At 29.3% G+C, this 13,058-nt stretch overlaps 1 protein-coding gene across 1 annotated transcript; it reads left to right on the forward strand.

Annotated features, from left to right (window-relative positions):
* Window positions 1–2,980: 2,980 nt before the first annotated feature.
* On the forward strand, window positions 2,981–4,897 carry LOC7480486 (protein JINGUBANG). Its single transcript, XM_002306410.4, has one exon. The coding sequence runs from the start codon at window positions 3,137–3,139 to the stop codon at window positions 4,760–4,762; it is 1,626 nt and encodes a 541-aa protein (XP_002306446.4). The 5' UTR covers window positions 2,981–3,136; the 3' UTR covers window positions 4,763–4,897.
* The last annotated feature ends 8,161 nt before the right edge of the window (window positions 4,898–13,058 follow it).

Consider the following 13,058-nt stretch of genomic DNA (forward strand, 5'->3'; position numbering starts at 1 on the left):
TGAAATTATGTTTGAACATTTTTAAACATGAAAAGCCTTATAGACTTCAATAGTTGAATGAATGTGGTGAAGTAAGAGTTACTAAACATGTTTTGATTTTTTTTTTTTTGGAAATTATAAGGATGAGATTTTATATAATGTGGTTCCTATACATGCTACTTATTTATTGTTGGGGCATACTTGACAATTTGATAGAAAAGCCAAGTAAGATGGGTTTAAGAACAAATATTCTCTTAAAAAGAATGAAAAGACTTTTCACTTTGTACCAATATCACCTAGACATGTTTACAAAGATCAATTAAAGTTGAGAAAATAAGGTGAAGTTGAAAGTACAAAACAATCATGTAAGAATGTGAGAAAGAATGAAAATAATGAAAGCTTTAGAAAGAAAATTAGGTCAAAGTAAAGAAAAATAGGGATTTGATCAAGAGAGAATAAAAGAAAAAAAGAGAGAAGAAAGAAAGTGTGAGAAAATAAAAGTGTGGAAAAATAAAATAAAAAAACTAGTTTTTATGGCAAAAAGAATGAGATTAAGAATATTTATTTTTCTGACATGTCTATGATTTTACTTGTGTATATAGAGACATATTTTAACACTAATAAACTTGATCCTTGTATTCCTAATGTTTGTATTATTTTTTATAGTAAGATTATGAGGATATTTTTCCCAATGAAATTTCTAATAGGTTTCCACCTATTAAATGAATTGAACATCTAAAAGGCTAAGGGAAGCTGAACAATCAGCATGCCAAATCAATTGAGTTAATAGAAACATTCCTATAAGTGATAAATATAAGCAAGGTAAGGAAAATATAATGGCTAATGCATTATCGTGAATGCATGTGCTTCTTTCAACTTTAAATTCTATATTATTAGGTTTGAGTATGTGAAAGATTTTTATAATAATGATATTGATTTCAGCCAGGTTTATAAACCATGTGAGAATTCAATATTTGACAAATTTTATAGGTTTGATGGTTATTTATTAAAGAAAAAAATATTGTGTGTGCATAATTATTCTATGTGTGAACTGCTTATTCGTGAAGCTCATAAGGGTGGTTTAATGAGATATTTTAGGGTTGCTAAGACTTCAGATGTTTTGCATGAACACTTTTATTGGCCTAAGATGAAAGGAATATGCAAAGAATTTATGATAGGTTCTTAACATATAGACAAGTTAAGTCTAAAGTTCTATCTCATGGTTTCTATACTCTTTAACCAGTACCTAAGAAAGCTTGGGTTGATACATATATGGATTTTGTTGTAAGGTTGTCTGGGTCAAATAGGTGTAGAGATTTTATTTTTGTTGTTGTAGATAGATTTTCTAAAATGGCACATTTTATATCTTGTTATAAAACTGATGATGCAACTAACATAGCGAACTTATTCTTTATAGAGATAGTTAGGCTTTATACGGTTCCTAGAAGCATTTTTTTTTACTCATGATGTTAAATTTCTTAACTATTTTTCAAAGGTTTTGTGGGATAAGTTGAAAACTATATTGCTATTTTATATTACTTGTCATCCACAAATAGATAATCAAACTGAATTAGTGACTTTAACTAAATTATTAAGAACTATATCATTTAAAAGGATTTAAAGAATTAGGAAGATTGCTTTATGTTTGTTGAATTTGTATATAATAAGAGTTTGCATTATACTACTGCTTATTCACCTTTTTGAAATTATTTATGGCTTTAATTAATCCTTTAACTCATTTGGATTTGATTCCTCTACCTATTGATGAAAGGGTAAGTCTTGATGGCAATAGAAAAGTCGAGGTAGTAAAGGCTTTCCATGAGAATGTACTTTAGCAAATACAGAAAAAGAATGAGCAATATGCATTCAAAGTTAATAAGGGCTGAAAAAAAAAAGTTATCTTTGAACCAGGTGATTGAATTTGAGTGTATATGTGTAAAGAGAGGTTTCCTAAACGTACAAGATCTAAGTTGATGCTGAGAACAGGTGGTTCATTCCAAATTCTTGAAAGAATTAATGACAATACCTACAAAGTGGATCTACTAAGTGAGTATGATGTTAGTGCTACTTTTAATGTCTCTAATCTCTCTTTGTTTGATGTAGGGGAAGATTCAAGATCAAATTCTTTTGAGGAGAGAGGAGATGATGCAATTTAAACTACACCAAAGGATACATTAGAAGTTTTAGATGGGCTAATTACAATACCAAGGGCAAAAAAGCTTAAAGACGCATTCAATAGGCTTTTTTATAGCATTTGAGCAAAGGTAATTTTTAATAAGGCTACATCTTCAATAAGTGACGATCATACCTTGGTCAATTTAATCTATATATAAAAGGGGCATGATCTATCTGCTTTATGGGTTTATTTTTTGTAATGAATAACTTTACGTTATCAAGAATATTTTTTATCCGACCGATGGATAAGATGAAATTTTACAGAAGATTTTAGATTCCTTGTGTGTGTGTGTGTGTGTTTGTGTGTGTGTGTGTGTGTAGGTTTAGGATATAGTTAAATTTTGTAAAACTAGAGAAATTTTACTATTCGGGATGAGATAGAGTAAAGAAAGACGGTGTTAGTGTTCTAAGATTCAAGAGGCATGTTATCTACTATCGCGGAATCAATCCCTACCAAGGGAAGGCTTTTCCCCCACAAATTTGGCGACTGAAATCATGAACGTGTTCTTCATCAGTGTTGTCATTTTGTTGTAAACAACAAATTCAATTCTGAAAAAAGTAGAGTCTTTCCTCAGATGGCAATCTACAAATCCAAACAAAAAGCCTAAATCAATTAACCATGAACTATAATTTTGTCGATTGACCAAGTCAAAGTCGGTTCTGCCTCTTATTACACCCAAAATCTGTCACCTGTTGTTCCCTTTAGAAGCACCCTTGTTTTAACACCACCAATCATCCCTTTTTTCCCGTTGAAGAACCTGATAATAACATGAAATCATAAATCCATTATCCTTTTTAAGTTTAACACAGCCTGGTGGCCTAATTCGTGTCCTAAGCTAGCTACCCTATTGACTATAATTTCCAAAAACAAAAATAGTCTGCATGGCAAGCATGGCTGGAATATAATAACCTAATGAGATAAACTGTAATTTTAACCGAGTAGCTGCAAAAAAGATGTCAATCTGCTAGCAACAAAAAGAAAATGGGCCTGCCACTAATTCCCGTTTCATTGACAGTCAGGAATAAACTCATAATCCTCTCCTCTTTAGGCCTTTTTGTTTACTCTTTGCTCTCGGATTTTTTCATACCTGGCTACCCTCTTTATTCTCTGTTTGTGAATATCATACAAAGCATCTTTTTATTTTTCTATAGTTGTTCTTCTTTCACCTTATTTACAGCTAATCGAAACATAAACTCTTTAATGCTAAAGAAAGGTTCAAGAAGAGCGAGCTCATCAAGAGGAGCGCGCATCTTCTCTGAAGACAATAGCGTGCATAAATTTAGCAGAATCAAGAACACAAACCTTCTTGAAGACGACGATGACATTTACAATACAAGAAATAGACAAGATCAGTTCTTAACTAATTCCAACTCGAGCTCGCCTTATAATGATCGTTCTTCTTCCTCTCCAATGGACAAGTCTCCGTGGTCCTCTCAGACGAACGTCAACGTTCCTTTTGAAGACAATGATGATAATTCCTCTCCTAATGTGCTAATGGGATCCCTAGTACGTGAAGAAGGTCATATTTATTCCTTGGCTACATCTGGTGATCTTCTGTATACAGGTTCTGATAGCAAGAATATAAGGGTTTGGAGGAATCAGAAGGAGTTTGCGGGTTTTAAATCGAATAGTGGATTGGTTAAAGCAATTGTGATTTCTGGTGAAAGAATATTTACAGGCCATCAAGATGGTAAAATAAGGGTATGGAAGGTATCTTCCAAGGATCCAAGTGTTCATAAACGTGTAGGCACCTTACCAACCATGAAGGATTACATCAAGAACTCGATGAAAACAGGTAATTATTTTGAAGTTAGACGTCATAAGAATTCGGTATGGTTCAGACACTATGACGCAATTTCATGTCTTAGCTTGAGCGAAGATAAGACGTTTCTTTATTCATCATCATGGGACAAGACCTTCAAAGTTTGGAGAATTTCCAATTCCAGATGCATTGAATCAGTCATTGCTCATGATGATTCTGTTAATTCAATCGTAGCCGGATACGATGGCCTAGTCTTCACAGGATCAGCAGATGGAACTGTCAAGGTTTGGAGGAGAGAATTACAAGGGAAAGGAACCAAACATTTCTTTTCACAAACGTTGCTGAAACAAGAATGTGCCGTTACAGCAGTGGCAGTTAATCCTGATACCACAGTTGTCTATTGTGGCTCATCAGATGGGCTTGTTAACTTCTGGGGGCGTGAAAACCATTTATCTCATGGTGGTGTTTTAAGAGGTCATAAATTGGCCGTTCTGTGCTTGATTACTGCAGGGAACCTTGTGCTTAGTGGCTCAGCTGATATGGGAATATGTGTGTGGAGGAGAATGGGAATTGATCACACGTGCTTGTCATTGTTAACAGGCCACAATGGACCTGTTAAGTGCTTGGCAGCAGAGAGAGACGACGAGTCCAAATCCAACGGGAGGCGATGGATTTTGTATAGTGGTAGTCTAGATAAATCTGTGAAGATGTGGAGAGTGTCTGAAAACTCACCTCCAATGGCGTGGAAAGGATGCGCTAGCAGTGCTCCTATCGCCATACCAAGCTCACTGCCAGCAGCTCCAAGCTTCCCAGCTCAGAGCAGGGTTAACGATGTACAGAATTAAAGGAAACAAAAGGGTTTGACTGCTTGCTTTTTCGTGTCTAAATGTAATTTGTTACCTTTCAATATCTGGTGGCGGATTTGGGTTTTATTAGTTTTTCCTTAGAAACTGAAAGCTGAAAAAATGAAATTGCAAATTCTCATTTCTTATCCCGCAATTTGAAGTACACCAGTGTCAGTGCCCATGTTCTTGTACGCACAGGGCTTGTGGGATACCCACTTCATTTGTTATTGCAGTTCAATCACATGAAAAAAAGAATGATTTGTGGTAATGCTGTTGAGTTTTTACAGATTGCTTTCCTTTATTCTTTTTTCCCCTGTTATCTTCTGCTTGCAACTTCCATCAAATTAAAAAAAAGTGTGATTTCATAAGTAATACAATTGCTTAAGAAAAGGAGGAAAGAATCTAGCAGAGCATTGTCAGTGAAAGCTACTGTTAGAAATTCTACCTCTGATAAGTTTCTGCTCCTGGTTTTGAAGGTTGATGTATGATTGATGTATTGAAGGGATAGCTTTCGGATAAACTGTGTAAGAAGCGTGAGCCAAACTATGTAAATGTTTGAAGATTCCTTACCACCGAAAGTATATATTTGATAGTGAACTTGATAGAATCTTTTGTTAATTAAAGCTCAAGAAACTTCAATGCCGAGGAATTATATTTATTTTTCCTAGCTATTTCATTTTGTGGTTTGCACTATCGTGGATAATCTCATGAGCTCTTAAAGCTTTTTTTTATTATTATTTGAAGAAGAAGAAGAAGAAATTTAATTTTTTTTTCTTTAAATTAATTTTTTTATATTTTTAAATTGTTTTGAAGTGCTGATATTAAAAATAAATTTTAAAAATAAAAAAAAATAATTTCTATATATTTTTAAATAAAAAATATTTTAAAAAATAATTGTTACCGAATAAAAATCTTAAGAAAGTCATTTGTCCTTATAATTCTAAAACATCATTAATTACTCCTCTCAATCGATATAACAGTTAATCAAGTCCATCTATATCAATATTTTCTTATTATCAATCGTTCAACATAATAATAACATTTTAAATCATGAAACATGTGTCCATCAACAAATCATTAATTTAAAAAACATATTATGAAAATATTTACACCATGATTTCCAACATCAATCAATCTATAATAACCTCAGCAAGCAAATAGGGATCTAAACCCTAAGGTTCTTGTTTTTTAATTTGTGCCTGAAAAGAATCTAAAATTATTTTTTTTTATTAATATAAATGTCCTGGCTAGTTTACGCACACCTCGACTAATTTCACGGGTTCTGAAGTTAACGACCATATAAGCTTTCAGTGGTTATCATATTAGCAACCATAGAGCTCGAACTTGATTTAAAATCATTTTTTTCATTGTTAAAGTCTTTGCACAACTCACAGATTGAATGGTTTGGCATCTTTCAGCCCTCTTACAATAAATTCTTTATTTTTCTTGCAGGAGAAACCATAACCTAACCTTTTACAATAAAATATACATTTTTCATTTAATCTTGAGTAATTAAGCTAAATTATAAGGCTTTTGTTCTTAGGAACAAAATTTGATATTTCAAGGAACGTAGGGACCCAAGTACAGAGAATAGAGACAAGCCAACTTGATTTTAGTAATTGACGCTGTGGCTGGACTTCCAGCCAAAAAGTTTGGTTGGTTTTCTATTATGAAGGGAAAAATCATATAAAAGAGGAATTGACAATTATGAACACTTGACCACAAGTTTAACATCCTCAAAAATAATTTCCGGAGTTTCATTTTATTAGAATTAATGTTTATTTAAAAGGACGTAGGATAGTACTATTTATGTTACTATTTTATTTAGCTTACTACTAGTCTTGGTTCCAATATTTTGCTGAGGAGCTGTATTATTTTTTATAAAAAAAATAATGTTTAGGTATTAAAATAAAGTTAAAAAATAATATAAAAAATTGGTCATGGTAAATATATAACAACAATAATAGGATTAAGTTAACACGGAATAACAAATATTTAATTATTATTATTATTACTATTACTATTATTAAAAACCATTATTATTATTATAACTAACATTACTACTATCATCATTATTATTATTATTATTGAAAAAATAAAAACCATGAACTTGATTTTAATGACATAATTTGTCGGTTTGACCTGGATTGACAAGTTAACTTGGATTGATCCAAATCGATCCAATATGTTGTCGTCTTAATATTTATAAAAAATATCATCTTGAAAAATTATTTTGAGTTAAACCAAATTTTTACAGGTCGTCTAGGTTGCTTTTAGACTCGTCAAATTAATTAGATTACAGCAGGTCAATCGCATACTGTTTAAAAATATTTTATAATAAAGAAACATTAGTAATGCTTATATATTGTCTTAAGTTAAAAAAAAAACTTTTGATCCAAGCTGAAGCTTAGTAAGGACTAATGAACATGATTCAACGGTCCAAAACTTTATTTTATTAATTTTCTAGTCTTTAGCTTCAAGAAAAAGTGTCACCAAAAAATGATGAATGAGAGAATATTAATGGTTGGTCAATTCTCAATGACAAAAACAAGTTGTTTTTCATGTCCATGAATTTCATTTAATGAGAATAGTTTTATTTAGATATTGTTTATCTTTATCTTGCTGGAAAAAAAAGATCAAAGTTGACAAAAAAAAATTCACTTGATTTTGTGGGTTTCCTTCTTTTTTTTCTTTTAACAATTTTAGGGTTTTTGAGTTAAAAATTTTGTTTTTTGAGGTTATTAGGATGTTTATTAGATGTTTTTAAATAAAAAAAATATTGAAAAATAGTTTTTTGGATCTAAAATACCCATCTCAATTTCTGATCAACACTTTGGTGGTCAAAATGTAGTCTTTTAGACAACACGTAGTTAATCGCAACAAAAGATGGGTTGTCTGATTTATTTTCTAAAAAAGTTAATCTGCATGTTAGCCAAGCAAAAAAATAAAATAAAAATAAAAGGCCAAGTGCGCAGACGTGGCCTTGCAAGCCTAAGTGTTGGTCTAGCCTTCCAAGCCAATGCATGTGGCCATTTCATTTTATAGGCCATGCGCTTAGCCCACCTATGTTGGGTTGACTTTTTTTTTTTTTTGCTTTAATTTCTTTCCTCTTTGATATAACTTTAAATTCAATCCATTTTTTGTTTTTATCTTTAATGTTATTATATTGCTTCATTGCAAATATCTAATTTTAGTGTCCTATAATAAAATGAAAGATAAATTCTAAAATATTATAAGAAAATCTAAAAGGTGTAAGAAAACTACTGCAAGAATCAATGGTCAAATTACATTTTTTTCTATTTTCAAAACAAACCAAATAACTAGCTATCGCAATCCGATCTTTTTCGCAAGGCTTCATTGGTCATTACCGTATGTACGAGGGATAAATAATTCCTTTTGCATTTATAATACATAGTGAAATAACTAAATTGCCATTGAAATCAAATTTTATAAAACTAATGCCCTAGACGTTTTAATATTTTTAGTTTTTATGCAAGGTAAAATGATTGTATTACCCCTAAAAAGTTAAATCTCATTTACTGGTGGTCAAAGGCGTTTTGGTGTGTGTGTGTGTGTGTGATGGAGGGAAAACTTAGTAATTTTAAAAATATCATATTATTTTTAAAAAGTTGTTGAAGCATGCAATGCACACGTTAGCGTGTGAGCTGCTCGTGTACCATTCGAGTGATGTGTGAAGAGGCTTCGGGTGGCCAAATGGTGTCTTTCATGGCGGAGTTCAAATCGTCTTGGTGGCCCCTCCATCTCTAGATGGCGCATGTAGCTTACTAACCTTCGATTTAGCGTCGACGAGCTTTTTTTTTTCCATTATTTTCTCTCTCCTCCTAAATTTTCCTGCATGACCTTGCAAAAATTCAAACCAGTCATTCCATTTGCTTTTTCTTGAGATTTGGTCCTGTTGTTTTGATTATTATTTGTGTTTATTTGAAATGATTTATAAAATTGGTATTTTTTTCAATTGTATTTTCTAATTTTTTTATCTGTTAGATTTGGTTCTCATTCTTTTGATTGTTATTTGTTTTGTTTGAGATAATTTTTATAATTGAATTTTTTTTTATGATTTCACCCCCTTTCAGTTTTGTTTCTATTAATTTTGATCTTTGTTTTTTATTTTAATTTTTTTACATTGGCAAAACTTTTAGATTGATTTTATTTATAGTTTCATTCTTCAACATCAAATTGGTTAGGAGGGTTTCTTGATTGAGCCCGGATCTAAGATTTCATGGGTGCGAATTTTGGAAGATTAACCTGGGTTTGGAAGATTCACCCGAGTTTACTTGGTTTTTCCCCCTCTTTTAAGCTTTTTTTTTAATTTCATCCTTCAATATTTATTTAATTAAAGATTGGGCTCCATTAAATTTTTTATCTGTTTCCTATAAGATTTTTCACTGATTTTGAAAATGACCCGGGTTGTCATAAGTCTTTTTATTTTTTATTCTTTGTTAAATTTATCTTTTTTAAAAGATATTCTATTTTTTTAATTTAATTAAATTAATTAATTAAATATAAGCATGAGATGCTCACTTCATGATATCTTATTAGCTCATGTTTTTTCAGTTTTAACATTTAGTATTTGTTTAATTGGAGATTAAGGTTCGTTATTTTTTTTTAGTTTTTTCCTACAAGATTTTTTACTGATTTTGAAAATATATGAGTTATCTCGAGTCTTTTTATTTTTTATTTTTTTAAAATTTAGTTTTTTAAGATATTTTTTGTTTTAATTAAATTAAATTAACTAATTAAATATAAGTATAAGATGCTCGCTTTATAATATTTTATTTGATTTGATTAAATATAAGCAAGAAGATGAAATATGAGATTTCAGTTTTTTCCTATTCTCCACCAAAATAATTTCTCATGACTTGAATATTTTTTGTTAGTGCAACTCGTGACGTAACACATTCTCCATAGCTAGTATTTATTAAATTTTAGTAAGTTCATGATTAAAATTGGATTTTATGGGTTATTTAGGCTGGACTATTTCGATTCAAAATATGATACTCTTAATATTTGTTTTTCAAATAAGGTACACTGACATAGAACATTTCTTCTTCTTTTTTTTCAATCCAAATCAGGTCTTGATATTTTTTAATTGAAATTTATTTAAATTAATTAATTAAAAATATATTTAGGATATTATTTAATAAAATCCAATTCAATTTTTACTTTGTTTTTTTAATAGGATTATAGCATATTCTTGAAATATTAACAAGGGCTTTTTTTTAATAGCTCTTCATGATTATTTTTATTTTATTTCAAATCTTATCCAATCACTTTTCCTTACTTTTTTTTTTATTTTTGTTATCATATAATTATATCAAAAAAATTAAAATATTTCTTTTTTTTAAAAAAAAAAATTATCATAATTCCTTTTTACACTAAAATTAACTTTTAATTCAGCGTGTAACAGAGCGTAGACATTAAAAGATATTTTATCATCCCACATGATTATCCCTTAGAAACCCAAAATCAATAAAGAAAAAGTCAAAGTCATTGTTTTGATTTTCTTTTTCTTTCCATATCCATTAGAGATGCTATAGCCATCACGAAAACCCTGTGCAAGTGCAATTCAACTTTGTCTTTCAACAAGCAACCACCCACCTACCTTCCCATGGAAAAAACATACCTTCCCAAGCACACAACTGAAAAAACTGTATCAAGCCCACAACCTCGCAGAATACAGAGCAATATTCTTCCTCCCGTTGGGTGGTGGCGGTGGTCCCCGGGCCCAACCGAGCCCCACATCTACCCCCCGATTCCACCCTCACGACGGAAAAGACAAAAGTTTGTGCCCCTCCACCCACATGCCCCACCATCCCCAGCCTCTCCTCCAGTTACCTCCTCTATCTAATAATAACAGAAAAACATATCCAACCCCACACACCTTGAATGTTTAAAGGGTATTTGGAAGTATTAAATTGTTTTTTTTGGTTTAGAAATGTTTTAAAATAATATTTTTTTTATTTTTTAAAATTATTTTTGATATTAGCACATTAAAACAATTTAAAAACATAAAAAAATTAAATTCAAGTAAAATAAAAAAAATCTCATGAAACACGATTTGAACCGCATTTCTAAATGGTAACTAATTGTAGGGAATTTTCTCTATGCATACAAATCTTACACTCCTTCCATGTCTGAAAAAGAAAAATCAATTCTTGTTATATACATGTAATTTTAATTAGAATATATACGACACCGTGCCTGTCTATTTATACGTGTGATATAACTTTATTTTATTCAAATGCTAACTTTGACATCCAAATTTAGAGATTGTTAAATTGTTTGGTAATTACTTTTGTAGTATAAATAAGTTTGATCTTCAATTATGATTTTGGGTGAGATTGCAAAGCTTCTTAAGAAATGGCACCAATATTAAAAATATAGATAGTTTGGTTAAGATGCGGTGAGAAAAGAAATTAATTTAATTATTGCACTGGTTATAGATTAGCCTTTGATTGGGTAACGTAAAAGTTAGATGACCTTCATTCTGAATATATATATATATATATATATATAAAGCTGAAAATGATAGGGTGATATATAAATTCATTGCATGATGGTTGACCTGTTTCTTCATTATGTGAACCTGTTTATTTTTATCGTTATAAAAATATTTTAAAAAAATTTTAAAATTTTTTAATTTTTTTTGATATTTTTAAATTATTTTGATACGTTGATATTAAAAATAATTTTTAAAAAATAAAAAATATATTGTTTTAATATATTTCTAAATAAAAACACTTTAACAAATAATCACAACCACATTTCCAAATAAATACTTAGCTTATAAAATACAACTTACACAGTGCAATTCGTGGCTATCAATATTTGTGAGCATATAAAATTAAACTAAAAATCATATCTCTTTACTTTTATCCACTTTACTAACTCAATCTCTTAATTACTCTTAATTATAATAGTAATTTATAATATTAATTATTGTTTTGATCTTTTTTTTTAAGTTATTGGTTTTTTTTAATTTAGTATGTAAATGATGTGTTTATAGAGATTTAGAGTTAATAATTTATTTTAATTTACCTTTTATATGGTTATCGTAATATTAAAAAAATATCTTAATATCGAGTTGGTATCAGAAAAATATCTTAACTTTGCGGTATCATCTATTTTTTAAAAAGTTGAGTTAAATAAAAAATAATTTTAAAAAAACTAGGTTATTAAACTTTATGAAGTCAATGACTCGATTTGCGAGTTTGACTAGATAACCTTGGTTGTCTCGGGTTATGAGTTTAGAGAGGGAACTTATTTTTAATTGAACTCAATTACATGATCGTCTATTTTCTTTTTATCATATAGTTAAAAGATAGTTTCGGAAAAAAAAACATGTTATTAGATTTTAGAAAGTCCATGGACCTGTTGATGAGTATGACGAGTTTAACTTCTTTTTTTTAACTCATATTTTCACTTTCATCTTTTGATATTGGATTGATTAAGAATTGAATTTCATAATTTGTTTCATTTTGTTTTCTATGAAGTTATCATAATCTTAAAAAAAAGTATCAATATTGATTTGACGCTTGATTTTGCAATTGTTTATTTTTATTATCATTTAGTTAAATAAATAATAGTTTAGAAAAAAAACAAATTATTAATCTCAATGGAATCCATTACCTGGTTTTAAAGGGTTTACCCATCAAACTTGATAAATTGTTTTAGTTTTAGATCATTTAATTTTTCTAATTATTTTTTTTTAATATTGGATTGGTTGAGAAATGTAATTCATGGTTTATTTTTCTACTTTTTATAGGGTTATCACGATCTCAAATAAATATTATTTTTATGGTTGATGCTTAATATTAAAAGTATTTAATGTTATCATAAAATTAAATAAAAATAATTCAAAAAAAAACAAAGTTATTAAACTAATTGAAATCCATAATTCAGGTCGTAGGGTGACTGAGATCGATCTAATTTAGTATCATTTTAATATAAAAAAAATTATCAAATTTTTTTTTTAAAAGTTATGTCATATTTTTATTAATTTTTTAAGTTACTTTTAAATTTATTAAATTAAATAATTTATTTTGAATAATTTTTATACAGTTAAATTTGAAACTAGAGTTAAAAAAAATAATTAAATTGACAAATTATAAAATTTAACTACTTAATTAAATCTAATGGTACTATTAAGAAAAAATTATATTCAACGGATCACGGCAAAATATATTACAGACTAATCCATCTCAATCAAAGAAAGAAATACATAATAAAATATAAAATACTGAACATTGATTGATTGAGCTTACAATACTCCATT

This window comes from Populus trichocarpa, chromosome 5 (genome assembly GCF_000002775.5).
Source record: "Populus trichocarpa isolate Nisqually-1 chromosome 5, P.trichocarpa_v4.1, whole genome shotgun sequence".
In the NCBI taxonomy this organism is placed as follows: Eukaryota; Viridiplantae; Streptophyta; class Magnoliopsida; order Malpighiales; family Salicaceae; genus Populus; species Populus trichocarpa.

Coding starts and splice junctions, on each gene's coding strand:
- LOC7480486 (XM_002306410.4), top strand. CDS start 3,137: ATGGGCCTGCCACTAATTCCCGTTTCATTGACAGTCAGGAATAAACTC.